The 25,382-nt window shown below is 45.1% G+C and overlaps 1 protein-coding gene across 3 annotated transcripts in view; it reads left to right on the top strand.

Annotated features, from left to right (window-relative positions):
• UBA5 (ubiquitin like modifier activating enzyme 5) overlaps positions 1-25,382 on the top strand; it is a 39,557-nt gene that overhangs the window by 10,709 nt on the left and 3,466 nt on the right. The window contains exons 4-11 of one of the 3 annotated variants that reach the window (XM_068236280.1): positions 6,180-6,289; positions 8,570-8,656; positions 13,185-13,269; positions 15,135-15,239; positions 17,384-17,511; positions 19,742-19,880; positions 21,290-21,368; positions 21,548-21,654. In XM_068236280.1, the coding sequence (XP_068092381.1) occupies positions 6,180-6,289; positions 8,570-8,656; positions 13,185-13,269; positions 15,135-15,239; positions 17,384-17,511; positions 19,742-19,880; positions 21,290-21,368; positions 21,548-21,654 (840 nt within the window). The remainder of the gene's footprint in view (positions 1-6,179; positions 6,290-8,569; positions 8,657-13,184; positions 13,270-15,134; positions 15,240-17,383; positions 17,512-19,741; positions 19,881-21,289; positions 21,369-21,547; positions 21,655-25,382) is intronic. The other 2 variants (XM_068236281.1, XM_068236282.1) reach the window with 2 other exon arrangements.

Below are 25,382 nucleotides of genomic sequence, written 5' to 3'. Positions count from 1 at the left end.
CTTCAGTAATGCCTTTTTGGCTTCCTTCTAAACTGTTTAACACAGGAGAATAGAGGTTTAAATTAGCTTCTGCAGCCTGACAGTTACTCTTTAAGTTCTCATACTACATTGAAGTGGTAAAATGGGCAAATCAAGATTGAATGTGTGTATCCAGCTTTTCTCACCCTCCCCTACCTGGTCTCTTTGTTTAAAGCCATAATGTAATTATCGTAGCCACCACACACGAGTCAACAGCAGCCTGATTATGAAAACAACCAATTACTGTCCAAAAATCAGTCAGAAAGTAGAAATCAATGCGCCACATGCACATCCTACATGGAAATGGAAAAATTGGCCAATCAGGATTGGATGTGGGGTTATGGTAATGAGTAAAGAGCATTAAACCCCCATCAAAACTCAACATTTTGGGTCAGTTTTCAGTACTTTGGTTCTAACCCTTTCCTGTTCCATATGTGTTATTAAAAACACACGATTGGTTTGCACGATGGCCAGGGGCCCCGGACCTCTCTCACTGGCCGGGGCCCCAAGGCCAATGCGCGATACCTGGAGGGGAGTGCAGGTGGGCCTGGACCTCTCACACCCAGGCTCTGGACCTCTCACATCCAGAAAACCCACCAACACTGCCTCCATACTGAATGCTAAATTCGACACACACAAGCAATAGAACACAGCAATACATGCATGCAGCTACATTTAAGTCGTCAGCAGGTGCTCGTCAGCCAATCAGGATGCACTGTCATACACCCTTTACCTGCCATACCACATCTAGCAGCCATTAGCATTCAGGTGGGAGGCTTCAGTTGGACGCAAATCGCAAGATTGCGTCGCTAGCAGGACCGCGCCGTGCAGGCATTCCTCCCACAGGGGTCCCTCCCTAACCGCTCACCTGTCTGCCATGTCCTAGAGCTGAAAAAAAAAACGTTTAAAAACACACGATTGGTTCGCACGATGGCCAGGGGCCCCGGACCTCTCTCACTGGCCGGGGCCCCAAGGCCAATGCGCGATACCTGGAGGGGAGTGCAGGTGGGCCTGGACCTCTCACACCCAGGCTCTGGACCTCTCACATCCAGAAAACCCACCAACACTGCCTCCATACTGAATGCTAAATTCGACACACACAAGCAATAGAACACAGCAATACATGCATGCAGCTACATTTAAGTCGTCAGCAGGTGCTCGTCAGCCAATCAGGATGCACTGTCATACACCCTTTACCTGCCATACCACATCTAGCAGCCATTAGCATTCAGGTGGGAGGCTTCAGTTGGACGCAAATCGCAAGATTGCGTCGCTAGCAGGACCGCCCCGTGCAGGCATTCCTCCCACAGGGGTCCCTCCCTAACCGCTCACCTGTCTGCCATGTCCTAGAGATGAAAAAAAAACGTTTAAAAACACACGATTGGTTCGCACGATGGCCAGGGGCCCCGGACCTCTCTCACTGGCCGGGGCCCCAAGGCCAATGCGCGATACCTGGAGGGGAGTGCAGGTGGGCCTGGACCTCTCACACCCAGGCTCTGGACCTCTCACATCCAGAAAACCCACCAACACTGCCTCCATACTGAATGCTAAATTCGACACACACAAGCAATAGAACACAGCAATACATGCATGCAGCTACATTTAAGTCGTCAGCAGGTGCTCGTCAGCCAATCAGGATGCACTGTCATACACCCTTTACCTGCCATACCACATCTAGCAGCCATTAGCATTCAGGTGGGAGGCTTCAGTTGGACGCAAATCGCAAGATTGCGTCGCTAGCAGGACCGCCCAGTGCAGGCATTCCTCCCACAGGGGTCCCTCCCTAACCGCTCACCTGTCTGCCATGTCCTAGAGCTGAAATTTTTTTTTTAAAAACACACGATTGGTTCGCACGATGGCCAGGGGCCCCGGACCTCTCTCACTGGCCGGGGCCCCAAGGCCAATGCGCGATACCTGGAGGGGAGTGCAGGTGGGCCTGGACCTCTCACACCCAGGCTCTGGACCTCTCACATCCAGAAAACCCACCAACACTGCCTCCATACTGAATGCTAAATTCGACACACACAAGCAATAGAACACAGCAATACATGCATGCAGCTACATTTAAGTCGTCAGCAGGTGCTCGTCAGCCAATCAGGATGCACTGTCATACATCCTTTACCTGCCATACCACATCTAGCAGCCATTAGCATTCAGGTGGGAGGCTTCAGTTGGACGCAAATCGCAAGATTGCGTCGCTAGCAGGACCGCCCCGTGCAGGCATTCCTCCCACAGGGGTCCCTCCCTAACCGCTCACCTGTCTGCCATGTCCTAGAGCTGAAAAAAAAAAACGTTTAAAAACACACGATTGGTTCGCACGATGGCCAGGGGCCCCGGACCTCTCTCACTGGCCGGGGCCCCAAGGCCAATGCGCGATACCTGGAGGGGAGTGCAGGTGGGCCTGGACCTCTCACACCCAGGCTCTGGACCTCTCACATCCAGAAAACCCACCAACACTGCCTCCATACTGAATGCTAAATTCGACACACACAAGCAATAGAACACAGCAATACATGCATGCAGCTACATTTAAGTCGTCAGCAGGTGCTCGTCAGCCAATCAGGATGCACTGTCATACACCCTTTACCTGCCATACCACATCTAGCAGCCATTAGCATTCAGGTGGGAGGCTTCAGTTGGACGCAAATCGCAAGATTGCGTCGCTAGCAGGACCGCCCCGTGCAGGCATTCCTCCCACAGGGGTCCCTCCCTAACCGCTCACCTGTCTGCCATGTCCTAGAGCTGAAAAAAAAACGTTTAAAAACACACGATTGGTTCGCACGATGGCCAGGGGCCCCGGACCTCTCTCACTGGCCGGGGCCCCAAGGCCAATGCGCGATACCTGGAGGGGAGTGCAGGTGGGCCTGGACCTCTCACACCCAGGCTCTGGACCTCTCACATCCAGAAAACCCACCAACACTGCCTCCATACTGAATGCTAAATTCGACACACACAAGCAATAGAACACAGCAATACATGCATGCAGCTACATTTAAGTCGTCAGCAGGTGCTCGTCAGCCAATCAGGATGCACTGTCATACACCCTTTACCTGCCATACCACATCTAGCAGCCATTAGCATTCAGATGGGAGGCTTCAGTTGGACGCAAATCGCAAGATTGCGTCGCTAGCAGGACCGCCCCGTGCAGGCATTCCTCCCACAGGGGTCCCTCCCTAACCGCTCACCTGTCTGCCATGTCCTAGAGCTGAAAAAAAAAACGTTTAAAAACACACGATTGGTTCGCACGATGGCCAGGGGCCCCGGACCTCTCTCACTGGCCGGGGCCCCAAGGCCAATGCGCGATACCTGGAGGGGAGTGCAGGTGGGCCTGGACCTCTCACACCCAGGCTCTGGACCTCTCACATCCAGAAAACCCACCAACACTGCCTCCATACTGAATGCTAAATTCGACACACACAAGCAATAGAACACAGCAATACATGCATGCAGCTACATTTAAGTCGTCAGCAGGTGCTCGTCAGCCAATCAGGATGCACTGTCATACACCCTTTACCTGCCATACCACATCTAGCAGCCATTAGCATTCAGGTGGGAGGCTTCAGTTGGACGCAAATCGCAAGATTGCGTCGCTAGCAGGACCGCCCCGTGCAGGCATTCCTCCCACAGGGGTCCCTCCCTAACCGCTCACCTGTCTGCCATGTCCTAGAGCTGAAAAAAAAAACGTTTAAAAACACACGATTGGTTCGCACGATGGCCAGGGGCCCCGGACCTCTCTCACTGGCCGGGGCCCCAAGGCCAATGCGCGATACCTGGAGGGGAGTGCAGGTGGGCCTGGACCTCTCACACCCAGGCTCTGGACCTCTCACATCCAGAAAACCCACCAACACTGCCTCCATACTGAATGCTAAATTCGACACACACAAGCAATAGAACACAGCAATACATGCATGCAGCTACATTTAAGTCGTCAGCAGGTGCTCGTCAGCCAATCAGGATGCACTGTCATACACCCTTTACCTGCCATACCACATCTAGCAGCCATTAGCATTCAGGTGGGAGGCTTCAGTTGGACGCAAATCGCAAGATTGCGTCGCTAGCAGGACCGCCCCGTGCAGGCATTCCTCCCACAGGGGTCCCTCCCTAACCGCTCACCTGTCTGCCATGTCCTAGAGCTGAAAAAAAACCGTTTAAAAACACACGATTGGTTCGCACGATGGCCAGGGGCCCCGGACCTCTCTCACTGGCCGGGGCCCCAAGGCCAATGCGCGATACCTGGAGGGGAGTGCAGGTGGGCCTGGACCTCTCACACCCAGGCTCTGGACCTCTCACATCCAGAAAACCCACCAACACTGCCTCCATACTGAATGCTAAATTCGACACACACAAGCAATAGAACACAGCAATACATGCATGCAGCTACATTTAAGTCGTCAGCAGGTGCTCGTCAGCCAATCAGGATGCACTGTCATACACCCTTTACCTGCCATACCACATCTAGCAGCCATTAGCATTCAGGTGGGAGGCTTCAGTTGGACGCAAATCGCAAGATTGCGTCGCTAGCAGGACCGCCCCGTGCAGGCATTCCTCCCACAGGGGTCCCTCCCTAACCGCTCACCTGTCTGCCATGTCCTAGAGCTGAAAAAAAAACGTTTAAAAACACACGATTGGTTCGCACGATGGCCAGGGGCCCCGGACCTCTCTCACTGGCCGGGGCCCCAAGGCCAATGCGCGATACCTGGAGGGGAGTGCAGGTGGGCCTGGACCTCTCACACCCAGGCTCTGGACCTCTCACATCCAGAAAACCCACCAACACTGCCTCCATACTGAATGCTAAATTCGACACACACAAGCAATAGAACACAGCAATACATGCATGCAGCTACATTTAAGTCGTCAGCAGGTGCTCGTCAGCCAATCAGGATGCACTGTCATACACCCTTTACCTGCCATACCACATCTAGCAGCCATTAGCATTCAGGTGGGAGGCTTCAGTTGGACGCAAATCGCAAGATTGCGTCGCTAGCAGGACCGCCCCGTGCAGGCATTCCTCCCACAGGGGTCCCTCCCTAACCGCTCACCTGTCTGCCATGTCCTAGAGCTGAAAAAAAACGTTTAAAAACACACGATTGGTTCGCACGATGGCCAGGGGCCCCGGACCTCTCTCACTGGCCGGGGCCCCAAGGCCAATGCGCGATACCTGGAGGGGAGTGCAGGTGGGCCTGGACCTCTCACACCCAGGCTCTGGACCTCTCACATCCAGAAAACCCACCAACACTGCCTCCATACTGAATGCTAAATTCGACACACACAAGCAATAGAACACAGCAATACATGCATGCAGCTACATTTAAGTCGTCAGCAGGTGCTCGTCAGCCAATCAGGATGCACTGTCATACACCCTTTACCTGCCATACCACATCTAGCAGCCATTAGCATTCGGGTGGGAGGCTTCAGTTGGACGCAAATCGCAAGATTGCGTCGCTAGCAGGACCGCCCCGTGCAGGCATTCCTCCCACAGGGGTCCCTCCCTTGCTAGCGACGCAATCTTGCGATTTGCGTCCAACTGAAGCCTCCCACCTGAATGCTAATGGCTGCTAGATGTGGTATGGCAGGTAAAGGGTGTATGACAGTGCATCCTGATTGACTGACGAGCACCTGCTGACGACTTAAATGTAGCTGCATGCATGTATTGCTGTGTTCTATTGCTTGTGTGTGCCATATGTGTTATTGCTGTCTTTGTCCCAAATGGTGGAATTTTGTGAAATGTTGTGTCTTTTGTGACACTTGTGAGCAGGCGAGGAAGTACAGGACAAATATGTTTTGGGTTTATTTAGGCACTAGCAGAAGATTGTAAACAGCAGTGCTTCATGTTCTACCTCTGCTATGGTGCTTTTGCAGAGTAAAAGCTTCATTCACTCACTGGCTGGCTGTCAGTGGGATTTCCTGAGGAGTAAAATGGAGCACTTCTGACCCATGGTGACCACTTTAAGGTTATTTTATGAACCTATGGGAACAGTATTGCCTGACCCAGTCTTCCTCACCTGAGCTGTTTAGAGTTTTGGCTCACCACTGATCAACTCCATAGAATCATTACATAGGATCAAGTTTTTAATTTCTGAAGAGATTCAGTACAAGCTGCTGTTCGTTGTATCCACAGTCTTAACATCTTGTAATTCTCTAATTTCTTAATTTCACTCCAGTTGCTGCTGTTTGATTATGATAAAGTGGAGCTGGCAAATATGAACAGACTCTTCTTCCAGCCTCATCAAGCTGGCCTCAGCAAAGTGGAGGCTGCAGAGCACACACTAAGGTAACCTAACTACTTGTACCGGGGGCTTTGCACTGAATGCTTTACTAATCTCTGTATTCTTTGTTGTGATGGCATGGGCCATACTGTTCAAATCACTCTTTATTTCACACATAAAAGTTCAGAGTTTTGAAACAAAAGGTTGTATTTTACCTTGGCTGCCTTTTACCTATGGCTTCGTACACAAGTTAGATGGTTCTTGGCCGAGGCACCTGGTCAAGGCTGCCTCTACCGACAATCTGGAGTATGCGTCTGCCCAAAACATCGCTGAATGATCCAGAGTGCCGTGGCATCTATCACGTGCAGGCTGAGCCAATTGCTCTCCTCTGTACTCCTCCCGCTCCATTTCCATTGACACACACGCTCGCTCGCTCTCTCACATTGGTGTCAACGTATGCACAAACCATGATTTCAAATGTGTTGTTTCTTTGCATCCCTTTAGTTGTGCTGGTTTATGGCAGATGCACATTCAGGACCACAGGCAGTAGCTATGGCAAATTATATATGCGTTTAAAGAGGACTTTATCTAATAGCCATCTGGAGTTGGGAAGGATTTTTTTTTTTCATTTAGGGCTAATTGGTCCAAACCTTTTCAGGGGTCTTTCACACTGGTGTGTTGCACTATTTTTAACTCACCCACCGCAGGGCAATAAAAGTCTATGGGGCCTTTCATACTGACGCGGTGTGGCACAATGCAACAGTAATGATTTTTTTTTTTTTTTTTGCTGTATCTCCGCGGTGAGGGCAAATCTACGTTACCATACCATTCTGCGATGATGTGCAGTGGACTGGAAGTGATGTAAGTCTATGGCGACGCAGGTTTTTTGAAATGCCCACAGTAGTTTTTTGCGTTGCGCATAAGTGGAAGCGTATTTTAGCAATACGCTTCTGCGCACGTCATCACTTCAACCACAGGAAGTGAGCATCACTTCCTGCTTGGCTCGCTGCCAGACAGGGATTACCGCGTACTAACTTGGTAATCCCTGAAGGCTGTTTTTAGCGGTGCTGCTGCCAATATTCAGTGTAAAACTGACCTAAGGGGGTGTTTACCTTCCTCTGGTTCAGCAAGGATATGTAAGGGTACAGGGTAGTGTTGTACCATATTTTCTGGTTGAACTTGATGGACGGATGTCTTTGTCATTATGTAATTCATTCAACAAGGTGGATAGATCTCACATCTGTGTGGTTTCTTAAATAAAGTTTGTACTTGTTATATAGAAATGATGAACCCCATCTTAATAACAGGGCCACAGCCATGTAAGGCTGCCTTTGCAGGTACTCGCATATGGAGACTTTCAAAAGGAAAGATCAGGGAAGACACTAGCGTTATCTGGGGTGTAGTAAAATAATGAGCCTCCAGTCCAGACCTGCAGTACTGATTTCCTAAAATGATTTTTCATCATTGTTTCAGGTGACCTTCCCCAAAACCAAAGATGCAAATATGTATGTAGATATGATGAGGATCATTTTTTTGTCCATGGGGAAAGTGGATTAACTGTTGCATTTTAAACTTTTTTATTGTCAGCAGGGATTGGTGGTTATTATTATTTTCAACACTTTGGAATTTCCTTTATTCCAAGGTGGGGAATTGCAGACGGGAGAAGTAGGAGTGCATCGGATTTTCAAAGAATGTCAGATTATTCCTCTGCAAATATCAGCACCACAACTACTGATATTAAAATGGGCATGACATCTATAGTATGTGGATGGCAGATTTTCTGTATTGCAAACAACTGTTGCTGAAGGAAATTGCAAGTTTCTTTTAAAGCAAACCTGACCTGAAAATTAATCAAAATAATCAAATTAAATGAAAGTCAAAATAGACATACACGTGTCATACTTACCTTCCGTATAATCTACTTATCAATTTCTTTCTCTGCATCCTATTTGTCCACTGTGGGCAATGGCATTCTCCTTCCTCCATTTTAAATATGGCAATGTACCTGTAACAGCTTCCTGATCAGCACACTGTAAAATGTAATATCGTCCACTTGAGTCGTAGGGAAACATGACATTACCTTGCTTATCAGTTGTCCTTTCAGTTATAACTAACAGCAGCCAATATATACCGGTAACTGACAGCAACTGATATATTTCAATTCTGACAATTTTGTCAGACCTGGAAGGAATTGTAAGAAGAAACTGGTGAGCTTCAGAGAGGAACTGATGGCAAGGTAAGTATGTAATATTAATTTCCAAGTACATCATGTTTTATTTTAAATAATTTTACTCGGTTCAGTTTCACTTTAAGCATAACAGTGACCTCTCTTTACGCCATTTTAGGAATATTAACCCTGACGTGCAGTTTGAAGTTCACAACTACAACATAATAACTATAGACAATTTCCAGCATTTCATGGACAGAATAAGGTATTGGTCTTGCATACATTTCCTTGCCACTTATGAAACAAATTATTTTTATAAACCTGTTTAGAAGTGTTCAATGTGGATATCCATAAAAAACAATCAGGTTTCATTCACTGTATTGTATTGCTTGCTGTAGACTGGAGCATAAGTGGCCCTGTTCAGTATGCCTTGTTATATATGATAGTCTGTGGACTATATAGACTCTTGCATGCTATTTCCATTTAACCAGATGCTAAGGGATAAGTGTGCTTGCATAATACTGTAAATGTATAAAATTGGCCCTAAATCCTGAATAATAATACAATTATAATAAATTATTAGTTTTATTTCCTTGAACAACTGTGGGAAATTGCTGTCTATTGTTAACTTCCCCTTCACAGTAGTCTGTATACTTTGTACAGTGTCAAAGCTTTACTCACATGACTTGTAGACCATTATGATCCCCCCCCCCCCCCCCCCCCCCGTTTATCTCCATTGACAAGTCTAGTCATATCCTTTGTCCTAAACAAGCACAGTCCTATAATTCCTTCTCTCCCCCTCACCAAAACCAAGTACAGTATAGTGTGGTGAATTCTCTCCCCTTGTTTCCTCTTCACCCTTACTACCTGTGAATGTACAGTCTTTAAGAGGAGTGTAATAATAGCCCCTGAAAGCCTTGCCATTGCGGGGGGGGGGGGGCATGAAAGGCAGAACAGCAGTGGGGTATTATACATTACCTTCTTCACTCAGTGGGACAGGTCCTCTTCACTCCTCTTTAGTGTACAACCATTGTGCAGGCAATCACCATGTGGCTTCTGTCCTTGTCTCATTGCTGGTAAATTTCAAGGAACGTGACCAAGTACTTTATTCTATCAGAAGTTTACAATATCAGGTTTAGTCATACATAGTATATTCATACAGACGCATACCCAGAACCTGGAGACTGAGTTTACTATAGCCAGAGGTTTGTATCAAGAGCCCACACCAATGAGACTACAGTGTGTGTGTGTGTGTGTGTGTGTGTATGTATGTGTGTGTATGTAGTATATAGTGTAGTTACGCCCCTGGCCTTTCCCCCTTGTACTGTGCTCCATGCTACAATGTAGGTGGGGATCTCCCTCTTTAGGACTCCTCATTTGCTTAAAGGACAACTGTAGTGAGAGGGCTATGGAGGCTGCCATATTTATTTCCTTTTAATTTATACCAGTTGCCTGGCAACCCTGTTGGTCTATTTGGCTGCAATAGTGTCTGAATAACACTAGAAACACGCATGCGGCTGATCCAGCTAGATCTAACAATAATATCAGAACCGCCTGATTTGCTACATACTTGTTCAGAGTCTATGGCTAAAAGTATTAGAGGCAGAGGATCAGCAGGACAGCCAGGCAACTGGTATTGCTTAAAAGGAATTAAAAATGTCAGCCTCCATATACCTCTCTCTTCAGGTGTCCTTTAAGGGAAAGCCGGTATGACATGTGACATGGTAGACATGTGTATGTACAGTGCCAAGCACACAAATAACTATGATTTGGGGTGGACCAAGGAAACGGAGGACCCGCAAGACCCAAAGGAAAAAATACCAGGAGCCAATAGTGCAATATGTCTGTACACTAAGATAATTATGTTTAATATAATACACTTATACATTTTGGGTTGCAGGAAATGCCTCCACTGATATGGCTTATGGAGGAAAACCTGCATCTGCTCGGGTGTGCGAAGTTCCACAGAGGTCGCACCCCTGATACATTGGGTAGTTCCTAGGAATAAGGGCTACTCAAAACATACAACCTCAAAATAGAGGTGTTATAAGTATAGACGTAAAACAGTGGAGGCGCCCAAAAGGTATAAAGCAATTAAAGGGAATCTGAAGTGAAAATAAACTTATGATATGATTTGTATGTGTAGTACAGCTGAGAAATAAAACATTATTAGCACAGATATGAGTCTCATATTGTTTCCAGTACTGGAAGAGTTAAGCAACTTCAGTTGTTATCTATGCAAAAGAGCTTCTTTGAGCCCTGCGACTTTGTAAAGTTGTGGACAGCACTGTCTTTTGAAGCTCTTATCTCAACTGTCTCTTATTGTTTCTTCTTTGTTTATGGTTTTTCTGCAGAGAAAAGTTCATAAAGTCAATAGCCTGCTCTGTAAAATCATTTAAAATGCTGAGTGTATTGCGGAAACTGCAGTTACTAGAGAATGATGCAATGTTACAGTATAAAAAAGCTATATAAATGAAAACAAAAATATGAGACTATTTTCTTTGCTACTAATGTTCTATTAATTATCCATATTACACAACCAATTCATTATATCATGAGTATTTTTTTTTTTTTTTTTTTTTTTTTGCTTCAGCATCACTTTAAAACTATATAAAAAGGGGAGGTATGGTTAGCTTTCCCTTCTAGTGGTGAAGTAGCAGATGGAGCAAACAAAAATTCAGCTGAGATTTTCAAGGGTTTATTGCACAAAAAGGTTCAGACAACGTATGTCTCAGGTATCTCCCGCTTCATCATGAAAACCATCAAAAAGTGCCTCTTAGCTGAAATAAAGTAGACTTGAGCACATCTAGTCTACTACATTTCAGCTAAGAAGCACTTTTTGATATTTTTTGTGCAATAAACTCTTGGAAACTCAATAGAGATTGTCATGTGCTACTTCACCACAGGAGAGGTTAGCTTACCATACCTCTCATTTTTTATATTGTTTTGTTTTATACATTTTGGGTGCCTCCATCATTTTACGTCTACACAAATAACTATGCTTCATTCCTTTTTTTTTTCCTTTCTTTCTTTCTCTGCCTGAAAGAGTTAAGCTGGCCCGATTTGCCGCCGTTTCGACAGCAGATTCGATCACTGGGATCGAATCTGCTGCCAATCGTTCGCGCTACACACCGAATTTCGATCCATTCCGTTCGATCGCGCTGTGCGGAAAATAACCGTTGATCGCTCGCGGGTAAAGAGCGCATCGCTAGCGGCGTTCGAGTGCCCGACGACCGACACAATCTGTGGTGGTGGTGGTGGTGCTGCCGCCGCTCCCCCCCATACCGCATACATTACCTGCTCCGCCGGCGCGACTCCCGGGTCTCCGCTCTTCTTCTCCGCTCTGGTCTGGTCTGGTCTCCGGCATGCTTCCCTTCTTCCTGTCCTGGCAGGAATTTTAAACAGTAGAGGGCGCTCTACTGTTTTAAATTTCCCCCAGACAGGAAGAAGGGAAGCATGCCGGAGACCAGACCAGAGCGGAGAAGAAGAGCGGAGACCCGGGAGTCGTGCCGGCGGAGCAGGTAATGTATGCGGTATGGGGGGGAGCGACGGCAGCACCACCACCACCACAGATTGTGAACAGTTTCATGCTGAAATCGGTTCACAATCTGTTTGCAGTAAAGGTAGCCATACGATCCCTCTCTGATCAGATTCGATCAGATGGGGATCTGTCTGTTGGTCGAATCTGATGGCAAATCGACCAGTGTATGGCTACCATTAAACATCAGGAATGCAAGTGATTAGTTTCTGTTCAGTCCGGACCCGGTTGGACTATAGCGTAAAGCTGTGTACACACTTAAAAGATTAATGAAAGATATCAGACCAATTTTACCCTCTTTCATGTAGTATGAGAGCCATACTCTTCACAGTCTATTCTATTGAGCTGAACTCCCCATCAGATAAAAAACTTTGCAAGATGCTGCACACAAAGATGCTGTACACATTCAAAAGATCAGTATCTGCAAAATATCTGTTCCTCCAAAATGCATTCCTAGTCTGATATCTGCAGATTTCATACACACTTTGTTTAACAGACATTCATCTGCAGATCAGATCCACCAGGATGGATCTTCAGATCTGCAGATGATTGTCAGATCTGCAGGTGAATGTCTGTTAAACAAGGTGTGTATGAGATGTGCAGATATCATAGACTATGAATGCATTTTGCAGGAACGGATCTTTTGCAGGAACAGATCTTTTGCAGATACTGATCTTTTGAATGTGAACAGCATCTTTGTGTACAGCATCATGCAAAGATTTTTATCTGATGGGGAGTTCAGCTCAATAGAATAGACTGTGTAGATTATGCTCTCATACTACATGAAAGTGGATAAAATTGGTCTGATATCTTTCATTAATCGTTCAAGTGTGTACACAGCTTAACACTCACTGATAAGGAATTACAGCCATAAACCACTTCCTTACAGAAAATGGCTACTGAGAGTTCATAGATTTTAGCTCTGGCATACTTCAATGCATGTGTCATTGAGCAGAGACAATGTAACAGTAAAAACTTAAAAGTTGATTTAAATATAGATAAAACTGGGGGATATCTAAAAAAAACCTTTTTTTTGGGGGGGGCAGGAGGAGGATAGATATAATTATACACTGTATCTCATCAGCTTATTTTTACCTTGGTATTATTTTAAATAAGATTTACCTTGAAAATGTTCAGCTTACAGGACAGTCAAATATAAAGTAGCAAATATTTAGTTTTATCTTAATGTAGCAAATTATATTAGGTTTACTCTTTATTTTTAATAAACATAATTATTTTTTTCTATTTATTTCAGCAACGGTGGATTAAAAGAAGGTGATCCAGTAGACCTTGTACTAAGCTGTGTTGACAACTTTGAAGCACGTATGGCTATAAACACTGTAAGAAGTTTTTACTCATAAATTTACAATTATGTTGACATATATATTTAGCTTGTAACTATTGTCCCTGACTTGCAAATGAGTCGCCAATACGAAGAACCGTCAATCGTGTCACGTGATGTCGGTAACTCCCCTTGTGCATCTGTCTCTCTCTGTCCTGCATGCCTCATGACTGGAGTATAGTGCAGCTGGAAACTACTCACCTCCCTGCTGGAGGCCATCTCCGTGCGACATTCCTCTTTGCTCACAGCTCACTGTAGTGTCTGGCATCACCTAATTACACATCATGCAGGGGGAAATTCCGGGTGCTAGAGTGAGCTATGAGCAGAGAGGAATGTCGCACTGAAAAGGACTATGGCGGGGAGCTGAGTAGCTTACAGCTGCACAATATTCTGGGCTAGCAGGACAGAGGCAACACCAGGGGGGCACAATAATTCACAAAGGAGGCACATGAGGGGCTGAATAGGAAGTACGGTAAGGAATGGGGGGGGGGGGTATAAGTAGCCGCACAGGGGACACAAAGGGGTATAGAAGGAGGTAAGCAGAGAGACACAGTGGAGGCACAAGAGGCAGAGGTGGCATGGAAGGGGACACTGGAGGCACAGGAGGGCAGAGGTAGCACAGAGGGAGGCAAAGGAGGGCAGAGGGAGACGCAGGAGGACAGAGGGTGACACTGAAGGAAAAAAGGGGGTGCAGAGGTACAGGGGATAGAGGTGGAACAGTGTTCTGACTTACAGGATTCAGATTAGGAACAAACCCACAGTCCCTATCTCGTATGATAACCAGGGACTACCAGTGTAACAGTTAGATATTTAAAATGGCTAATCAAAAGAACATTTTCAAATGCAAATTCATTTTTTTTTTATTGTGCAAAAAGTTGGATCAGCGAATCACCAGGCCGCCTCCGAATGGCCTCCGATCAGAGATGCGCTGAGCCCCCCCAGAGACTGCAAATGCACCCAAACAGAGGCTCTGCATATACACCAAAAGCAAAGCTGTTAAGTGGGAGCGGCTGACCAAAAATGAATTAAATTAGTACATAGCAAGGAAATGAACAGCGCTACTTAAAAACAGATGAGTGCCTACCTGCAAAAGAGTGCAAGCCCCACTTATGGGATAAAATACACACTGAGCATACACATGACCTGTCTACCACTGGAGGATGTTGGTTTCCTGTAACAGCTTGCATGCAACTTGTTAAGTACTCGTCCCTCCCACTGCGAAGAAGTCAATCCTCCATGGGAGGGGACCTAAAACTAACTAAATCCTACCTATGCATATGTAGGATTTAGTTAGTGTTGGCCACTTTTTGTGCAATTTTCAATTTTACTTGGCCACTTTTTGCGCAATTTTCAATTTTACTTGGCCACTTTTTGTGCAATTTTCAATTTTACTTGCCCACTTTTTGCGCAATTTTCAATTTTACTTGCCCACTTTTTGCGTAATTTTCAATTTTACTTGGTAGCGCGCCCAGGCTATGCATATGCATAGGTAGGATTTAGTTAGTGTTAGGTCCCCTCCCATGGAGGATTGACTTCTTCGCAGTGGGAGGGACGAGTACTTAACAAGTTGCAAGCAAGCTGTTACAGGAAACCAACATCCTCCAGTGGTAGACAGGTCATGTGTATGCTCGGTGTGTATTTTATCCCATAAGTGGGGCTTGCACTCTTTTGCAGGTAGGCACTAGTCTGTTTTCAAGTAGCGCTGTTCATTTCCTTGCTATGTACGAATTATTTTTTTTTATGTTTCCATGCTGTACTTTAGGGTGGGCATCCACATCTGTCATAAACGATGTCTGACATGCATAAAATAATTGTGCCACTTTCATCCCTTCTTATAATTTATTATCCTTTATTTATATAAAGGCTTGCAATGAGCTGGGACAAATCTGGATGGAATCTGGAGTCAGTGAGAATGCGGTTTCGGGGCACATACAACTGATTAAGCCTGGAGAGTCGGCATGCTTCGCGGTATGTCATGTGTTTCATGTTTTCCAAATGGTTATTAACCCAAATTCTTCACATCAGAGAATATACTATACTTATTTAGCTTTCACATGTGAATGAAAATATTAATGACTGAAATCCAAATGGCTAAATAATGCATGGTTGAAATACATATTTGTAGACTGCTTTTTCTGGGTACAGATTTTAAATTATTCTTGCCCAAAATGATCATTGCTGATAATTTCTGGTGGCAGTTTTGGAAAGATCATTGTACTAACAGGCTGCCTGGATGTTCCAACAACTGCTCTAGTGGTTGAGTGAGAGCAATACACCCCACTGGATCGCTACAGGTGAAGCCAACGACATGTGCCAGCTGTGCATGCTAGATTTTACTCTGAAAAGGTCACAAATTATTGTTTTAGAGGACAATAATCTGAAGAATGTATGTAGATACCTCTGTCAGACAGCACAATTGTTCGTGTAGCACCTTTGCAGGGTTTTATGGCCCAAACAAGCCTCTTCTTCTTATTTTACCAATGGCTTTTTATTACTATTGGACCTTTAAAACCTGAATCTAAAAGTTTTCTCTACAGTTAAAGTAAGACATGCTTACTTTAACGCATGCATGAAATAGAGGCGCCATAAAATTTGTGTGCCTGGGAATGCCCAATAGTAGACTATCTGTATCGGTAAAAATGTACAGATACCTTACTACAGCGACAACCTAACCCTACACAGAACCCTCCCTTTTGATACTTAACTTTAACACGCCCCCCAATGGATTATGTCATCATCACAAACCCCCTGGCTTACATTAACCCCCCCTCCCCCGCACAAAAGCAATAATTTTCGGGCACCGCCGTAGGCGCCATTATAAATGGCGCTCCAGCCCACAATAGCGTCCTGCACTATTAGCGTAGGACGCTATTGTGGCTGGAACGCGTAAAAAGAAGTGTGGCTTGGGGGCGCAGTTGCCGTCGACTTACAAGCCGACGGTAATGAAAGTAGCTGGTGGCGGTAGACCTGAGGATCGTGGAGGACCGGCGCGGGACAGGAAGGCTGCCTGGGGCTGGTAGAGGCCCCAGGTAAGTGACACACTTTGTTTTAGCTCAATCTTCAGGCCCGCTTTAAAGGAAACCTAAACTGAGAAGGATATGGATTTTTCCTTTTAAAATAACACCAGTTGCCTGACTTCTGCTGATCCTGTGTCTCTAATACTTTTAGCCAAAGCCCCTCAACAAGCATGCAGATTAGGTTCTTTGACTGAAGTCAGACTGGATTAGCTGCATGCTTGTTTCAGGTGTGAGATCCAAATACTACTGCAGCCAAAGAGATCAGGACTGCCAAGCAACTGGTATTGTTTAAAAGGAAACATCCATATCCCTCTGTTTAGGTTCCCTTTAAGGTACTTTTAGTGTCAGTGGCGTTCAGCAGCCTGAGGCAGTAGGTACAACGTGGTCTGTCACAGTGCGTAGAAGGAAAGTTTTGCTGTATGGGTGTTTATCTTTAGGTGTGATGAGGGATATTTGGGAGTCAATTGTGTGAAAAAAAAAAATCCTAGATCTGGACCTTTGTAATGGTGATAGTGAGATACTTAGTACTTTGGTCAGCAGTGCATCAATACAGGTAAATCACTTAAAGGGGAACTTCAGCCTAAACAAACATACTGTCATTAAGTTACATTAGTTATGTTAATTAGAATAGATAGGTGATATAATTTTTTTACCCACCCTGTTTTAAAAGAACAGGCAAATATTTGTGATTCATGGGGGCTGCCATCTTTGTCATGGGGGCAGCCATCTTTTTGGTTGAAAGGAGGTGACAAGGAGCAGGAAACACAGTTCCAACCGTCCTGTGTCCTGATTACCCCTCCCAGCTGCACACGCTAGGCTTCAAATGTCAAATTCAAAAAGTAAAAAAAAAAAAAAAAGCCCGGGCAGTTTTCTTCTGTGCAGCTAAAAATGAGGCTTGGATAAGAGAAACCAAGTTCTGATGTTGTGAAACTGTTAAAGAAACAGCAGGCCTTTTCAGTGCTGTTGAGTCGATTTTTAGTCCGGAGGTTCACTTTAACAGTTTGGAACAGTACATTGGGATTTCAGCCTTTCTTCATATTCATTTTGCCATATAAGTCGTTTTGTATGTTTTTTTTTTTCCAATCCTTTCCGCAGTGTGCACCACCTTTAGTAGTTGCAGCAAACATTGATGAAAAGACTTTGAAGCGTGCGGGTGTCTGTGCTGCCAGTCTGCCCACCACAATGGGAGTTGTGGCTGGAATACTAGTTCAAAATGTTCTCAAGTAAGTGACTTTTTCTGATTTGTTACTGTACTTCTTCAAATACAAGACTGGGGTAGGCCAAAAAAGAAAGTACTGAGAAGCAGTTCAGTTACCTGTCTGAGAATTTAGACGTTTTTAATTCAGAATATCGGGCTTTTTAAATTGTCACCTTTTTGTTGTGCTTTATGTTGAGCTAAGGACCCGTATCCACTACTCACAGTGCAATGTGACTACATAGCCGCATTGCACCGCAGCCGACCTGAAACCAAAGCATGGTAATGGAACAGTTTCCATTGCTTGCTTGTTTTCCGGAGCGTTGCGGAGTGATCAGAGAATCTGCATCATGCTGCAGATTCTCACCCGCCCGCACCGCCCCCATCTCCTCCATTTGGGGGATGCGGAAGTGACACGAATGGGAGCGGATGTGATGCGTACCCACATAGCATCCCTTCAGCTCCCATTCGCAAATGGAAATGGGCTCTTAGTGGATACTTTTTTATATATTTTATTCTGTTGTGTTACGGCACAGCAAAACAAGAAATTGGGACTCCTACAAAAAACAGTGTTCTGTATATACAGTAGTAATGGAAGCCATGGCAGATATCCCAGAACTTAAAGGAGTCATCAGGCAAAAAACCCTGCCGCAGTAGTTCTGCGCCTGCGCAGTACACGGCGGACAACGTGGGCTTGATTGACAGCGTCGCAGTAGAGAAGACCTCGAGGTCACGCTCTGCAACGGCGTGAACCCCGTTGCTGGTGGCTGAGTGCGGAGCTGCGACGTGGGACATGTTGGCTGCAAGGGGCTGGAGGAAGCCTCAGGTAAGTAGGGGGGGGGGGGGGGCGGGGTTTTTTTTGCCTGATGTCTCCCTTAAGCAACAAAGAGGTTCATGCATGTCTCATTAGTTATTTGGCATCTGTTTCTGCTGAGAGTTAAGTTAGAATGTTGATAGCCTAGCAGGTTTTAGGATGTTGCTTATATTTCTATCAATACAAACCTAGGGCCTAACTAGAACTCAGTGGGCCCTCCGCAACAAAACATTGTATGCCCTAACCCACCCGATTTAATTTACTCTCTGTGCTCCCTCATATATTAGTATTAAAGGAATACTTAAGTCTAAAATAAAAAATGATCTGTACTCACCCGGGGCATCCCTCAGCCCCCCGAAGCTGGATGGTGCCCTCGCAGCTCTGCTCCGATCGTCCTAGCCCCGCCGGCGGCTACTTCCGGGTTCGGCGACAGCCGCCGACAGGCTGGGAACGCGGCTGATTTTCCGCGTACCCAGCCGCTATATCACAATAACATATACGCTATAGCAGCATAGAGGGTGATATAGCGGCTGGGAACGCGGAAAATCATTCCCAGCCTGTCGCCAAACCCGGAAGTAGCCGCCGGCGGGTACAGGACGATCGGAGCGGGGCTGCGAGGGCACCATCCAGCTTCGGGGGGCTGAGGGATGCCCCGGGTGAGTAAAGATCATTTTTTTATTTTAGACTTAAGTATTCCTTTTAAAGGGAACCAGAGAGGATGAACTTATACATACCTGGGGCTTCCTCCAGCTCCATACGCATGGATCGCTCCCACGCCGCCGTCCTCCGCTGCCTGGATCCGCCGCCACCGGGTCCCGTCATTGCCGCGAGTCGGCCAGACGGCCGGCGGACACGGCCAATTCTCTGCATCACAGGGTGATCTCTCCATACAGATACGCATGTGGCTGCTTACTGCGCAGCCGTATGTGTACATGTATGGAGGGAGCCCCTGTGATGCGGACAATTGGCCGCGTCCGCCGGAAATGACAGGCCCGGTACCGGCGGATCCAGGAAGCTGAGGACAGCGGCGTGGGAGCGATTCAGGCTTATGGGGCTGGAAGAAGCCCCAGGTATGTATAAAAACTTTGCCTTTTTTCACCCCTCGTTCCTTTCTGGTTCCCTTTAAATTATCTCTGTGGCTATGTTTGTGTGGGAAGATTGGCTAGATTTGCTATGTGGGGCATGGCTGTACTTCATGTGGAGGCTACTGGCTATACTACCTATGATTGAGAAGGAAAAGGCCATACCTGTTATGTAAGTTTCGGGAGGGAATTGTGTTTTTTATAAGGGGGAGGGAGGACATGGTTATACCCATGTCAATTTATACTAAAGCCTTCACAGTTTCCACATGAAGAGGGTTAAACATTTATTTCCATGCAAAACTTACTGCACAATGAGCCTTCTACTTGTTGGAGACATTCACTAAACTGCTCTTCATACATAGGTATCTTCTAAACTTTGGTACAGTGAGCTTTTACCTGGGCTACAACGCCATGCAAGATTACTTCCCTACAATGTCTATGAAGCCCAACCCATCCTGCAGCGATAGGTACTGTCTGCAACGGCAGGAGGAATTCAAGGTAGTCTGTATCTGTTTATACTGCTGATAATAGTTTCATATAATATACTGTCTCATTAAATGCAAAAGAAACACTTGTGATGCAGAAAATTTTCTCCTAGTGGCACATTTTATCCCATCCGAGTGACTCACTCAGTGCCTTCAAGCCACATCTCTGGGTAACAGGGAGAACCTCCATAATCTACATGATCTGCCCATACCAGAAATAGCATTATTTGTTGAAAATATTCCACATTCCGTGTCTGTCGTCAAACCATCGTCTTATCGTGCCTGAATAAATGCATCTCATATTTGTGAGCACCTTATTCATTCCTATGGATACTACAACTGTTGGTTTGTCACGCCAGTATGGTCACATGACTGCAGACTTAGGACAATGGAAACGCATGAATATGTTCTCTTTTTTTTTTTTTTTGTATATTTTTTCAGAATTAATTACAGTATTTAGTAGTAATTACAGTATTTCTGGTATGTGAAAATGGTAAGATTTGGAGATATGGTTAATTCCTGTTCACAGATGAGCTTTAAAGTGTAACTGAGATGTAAGCCATCTCAGGTTCCGTACTTACTGGGGATCCCTAAGCCCCCTTGGGGCCGCTCAGTCCCTCGCTGGGTCCCCGGGTGGCTCCTGTCACCTGCAATAGTGCCCGAGTCGCGCTTCCTTGTGCATTCACGGCCTGGCCAGGCGCGCTCCCCAGTCGCTTTCCGCGCTTACGCAATACTACTGCGCAGGCATAGAACGCTCCCAGCCGCGGGTGCGTGATGGGCCACACATGCACAATGAAGTGTTATTTGGACAGGCTTTCAGGGACTGAGCAGCCTCAAGGAGGCTTTCGGAAGCCCCAAGTAAGTCTGGAACCTGAGAGTTCTCTTTAAGCTCTTCTTTCACAGCTTAAAATCCACATAAAGAGAAGGCTTTCTCTACATGTATACTGAGTACACTGATCAAGATATTAAATCAGGCTAATTTGTGAGATTAAGAATGCTGTCATTGCTGCCTTGATGATCTTTCTGAATCACTTGCCCACAGCAAACACATAGGGTGTTTTAACACCACTCCGCCTATATTAGCTGCAGGCTTGTTGCATAGAAATGACTCCGCAACTTCTGAAGCCAAAAGATAATTTGCCTTTTTACAGACTGATTATGGCAGTTTTCACATATCCCATTTATTTTGATCTTTTTTGCATAACCTTTCTGATATATAAAGCAACCTGCCTATAAGAACTGCACCATTTTTGGACAGTTTTTTTCCTCACTGTTCTTAGATACGGGCAAGGTTTTGTTTTTTGTTTTTTTACCAAGATTTGATCACTGCAATGTAGAACTTTTATTACTTATTTTTTTTAATATCGTCTGAGTACATCTGGTAATTTTGCTTTCCATGTTTTTTTTTTGTTTTGTTTTTCCCAGGCAAAAGAAGCTGCAAAACCTAAGACCGAGGTTGTCGTAGTAGAAGAATCCCCAATTGTACATGAAGATAATGAATGGGGTAATGACTGGGCTCTATTTAAGCTAAACAGCATTAATAAAAAGGCATATAGATCTTTTTGTAACTTTACTGGAACTTTTTAGCTATTCCATATACAGAATTTAGCAATTTTGTGTGATATTTTGCAAGATATGCCTGTTTTGTGTGTAGTATTCTTACCATATCATTTTACTGTTTAGGCATTGAGCTAGTGTCTGAGGTTTCAGAAGAAGAATTAAAAGAGGCCACTGGACCTGTCCCTGATTTACCAGAGGGAATCACGGTGGCCTATACAGTTCCTGTTACGGTATGACATTTTTATTTAGGGTTTTTTTGTTTTGTTTTTTAAAGAAACATCTGCAACATAAAGGATTGTACCAAGATTCATGTAAGTGTAGTAGCTTACAGCATATCATGATCAGGACCTGGAAGGTGGGAGAGATCCTCTGTACATGATTTTTGAAATAAGGTAGTGGTAGTAAAAGACAAAAGGACATCCAATAATGCAGTACACATATGGAGAAAAATGTGTTGGTACCCTTATGGACCCACTAGAGGGATTTTGGCAGCATTTTTGGATTGCTGCAGATTCAAAAAAAATTATTTGCCAATGTATTTAACACCAATGGACATGATCAAGGTGGCAGCCCCAGGACTGCTTAACGCCAATTGGCGTCCAGTCCTGGGGTGGGGATTTGACGGAGCGATCGCCGCTAGGAGACTGTTAGACGGCAAAACCGCCATCTGTTTACTTTACAGCGCTGTGATCTAAGGCAGCGCTGTACTGGGGACAGCCGTGTGACACGGCTGTGCCCCTGGGGGACTCGGTAGCGATCCGCTGTGATAGGTTGAAACCTTTCACATCCGATCGCTGTTATAGGCTGATGGGGGAGGGAGGGAAGGAGGGTTAGAAAAAAAAAAAAACAGGGAAATTTAACCACTTCAGGATTCGGCGTACGCTTAACTACGCCCCTGAATCCTGAAGTGGATTGCATGGAAACGGCCGCTCGTATGAGCGACCGTTCCATGTCAGTTCACGGAGCGTGTCTCCGTGAACACCCTGCGAGCCGCCGATCGCGGCTCGCAGGGTAAATGTAAACACACGTGGAAGATCTTCCCCGGTGTTTACATATATACGGCGCTGCTGCGCAGCAGCGCCGTAGAGGAGATCGGCGATCCCCGGCCTCTGATTGGCCGGGGACCGCCGGCACCTGATAGGCTGAAGCCTATCCTATCCGGCGCAGGACGGAACTCCTGGGAAAAAGAAAAACTTTTAGTACTTCATGTAGCTAGCACTTGGCTAGCTACATGTGTCGTTGCCGCAGCTTCCGCCAACACCCCCCCCCCCGATCGCTGCAATTGGCAGCGTTATACGTACCCCCCGCCGGAGCCCGCACTGGCGCAGCCTCTTCCCTCTTCCATCACCACCAGGCGTTGCTATGCCGAGGATCGGGACTGCGCATGACGTAGATGACGTCATTTCCGATCTTCGCCATCGAAGCTGAATGAAGAAGTTACGGCTCTTGCGGGATCCCGGAGCAGTAAATTATAGCTGGCAGCGATCAGGGGCGGGACACAGCACCGGGGCAATCAAGGGGACACATGTAGCTTGCCTACTGCTAGCTACATGATTTAAAACAAGTTTTAAAAAAAAAATAGCCTTCAGCGGACAAAAGTCTGCAACAATGGAATGCCAGGGAGGTTACACCACTATCACATTTGACTTATTGGCCTCAATTCACTTAGGGCAGTTCAGTAATGTACAGCATTTTTCAATTGAACAAGTACCAAAAGATGTTGTTACTTTTTTCAATTGAAAAGGATGTTGAGAAACTGCTATCAAAATTGTTTGAAATATTTTCATGCTTGGTGGTTTAAATGTATTTTATTTACAAGGTGTGAAAATATCACCTAGGAGAAAACTCAGGAGAAAAAAATAAATTGCAAATCGGCCCAGGACCCCGAGTTTTCTCCCAGGTGATATTTTCATGACTTGTAAAGAAAATGCCTTTTGAACCACCAGCAAGCAGGAAAAAACTCAACATAATTTTGATAATACTTTTCTACCTACTTCTGGTACTTTTTTTTTTCTTCAATTGCAAAGTGCTGAGAAGTTGTTTTTTTAAAGAGAAAATGGAAAATGATCTCCTAGTAAATAAACTCAGGAGTAAAAAGTGAATTGCTTATGGGCCCAGGTGGTTTTCCTATTCTGCTCAGAACACACAACCACTCCTCAGTGATGCAGGTTGCCAGTACTAAAGATGTCACCACCTGCGAAATTTCAGAATTTACATCGGAGTGAGGAAAGTTTTTAAAACCGCCAAACACCGACTTATTTATGAATAAATATTGTAAAACATTAGCAATTTTATTCATTGTGATTTTCACTGCAGTTCCTCTCAGACCTGGAACCCACTAGGAGCGCTCTTGCTAATGTAACGCTTTGGGTGTGATCCCATCCCCAGTGATGTGATTTTTGAATAATCCCCCAAAGCATTGCATTAGCAAGAGCTTTTTCAAATCACTAGCGCTTAGAAAAGGCTGCTAGTGGGTTTGAGCCCTTAAAATCATATGCATTGACCAAAGTCTGATTTATTTTTTATTTTTTTTATTATTATTATTTGTTAAATACAAAATAAACAATGGGTGTCATGTCCGAGAAAATTGCTGATAATTTTTGTGTGGATGCGTACCAGCAAAATGTCCACCTTTTGGATGGGGCCAAAGGTGTAAATCTGATTTCCTAAAGGTAAAAATACATTATGCTGGGAATACACGGCTCGATTCTGAGCCATTAAGATGGCTTGACGTATCATTTCCAACATGTCCGATCACCGTTCGATCGTTTTGCCGCTCTATTCATCATTGAAGTTAATTGAAAAAAAATATAAGAAAAAGGAGAACCGACCCGTGTATTCCCAGCATTATGCTTGTACATGCCATTAAGTGTACTCTACTAGGAAATAAAATAAACTGATTTCACTTTTAAAGAGACTCCGTAACAAAAATTGCATCCTGTTTTTTATCATCCTACATGTTCCAAAAGCTATTCTAATGTGTTCTGGCTAACTGCAGCACTTTCTACTATGACAGTCTCTGTAATAAATCAATGTATCTTTCCCCTGTCAGACTTGTCGGCCTGTGTCTGGAAGGCTGCCAAGTTCTTCAGTGTTGTGGTTCTGCTATGAACTCACCCTTTCTGGCCCCTCTATGCATACTGCCTGTGTGTTATTTAGATAAGAGAGAAGTGAGAAGCTGCTCTAATCAGCTGGATAAATCGTCCTCTGAGCTGGCTGGGCTTTCACATACTGAGGAATTACAGACAAGGGCAAAGCTGTTTGCAAGAAGAAAAGAGCAGCCTGAAACTTCAGTGCATGGGGGAAAGAAACACACAAATGATCTCTTGAGATTCAAAAGGAATGCTGTATACAGCCTGCTTATGTATGGATGTATTTTCTATGTGTGGACATACTGTACATCAACCTACTTCCTGTTTTGGTGGCCATTTTGTTTGTTTACAAACAAACTTTTTAAAACAGTTTTTAACCACTTTTAATGCGGCGAGGAGCGGCGAAATTGTGACAGAGGGTAATAGGAGATGTCCCCTAACGCACTGGTATGTTTACTTTTGAGCGATTTTAACAATACAGATTCTCTTTAAAGAACAGTTTAAAAAGCCTTAAAGCGGACCCAAACCAAACATTTTTTTAATTCAAAATATTTAATTGCAGCACTCTGACACATACAAATATAAATAAACACTCCTTTGAGCCTATGAGCATTTCAGTGCATGCTTTTCACCCTCCTCTTTGCATAACTAGGGTTATACAGGTGGCAGCTATTAGCAATTCCTCCTTTGCTGGACACCATCGACTCCACCAGTTTGCCGGATTATTTCCCGGCAATATGAAAGGAAGGGAGGGGTTTCTCCAATAAATGTAAAATATTTTATATTTGTCATCATGCAGCTGAAAAAAAGGCTGCTATTTATTATTATAATTTAGAAAATAGATTTTATTTCTGAAATCTTGTATT

The sequence above is a fragment of the Hyperolius riggenbachi genome, chromosome 5 (assembly GCF_040937935.1).
Source record: "Hyperolius riggenbachi isolate aHypRig1 chromosome 5, aHypRig1.pri, whole genome shotgun sequence".
Classification (NCBI taxonomy): Eukaryota; Metazoa; Chordata; class Amphibia; order Anura; family Hyperoliidae; genus Hyperolius; species Hyperolius riggenbachi.
Note: the sequence above shows the minus strand (reverse complement) of the source record. Positions and strands in the feature narration are given on the sequence as shown.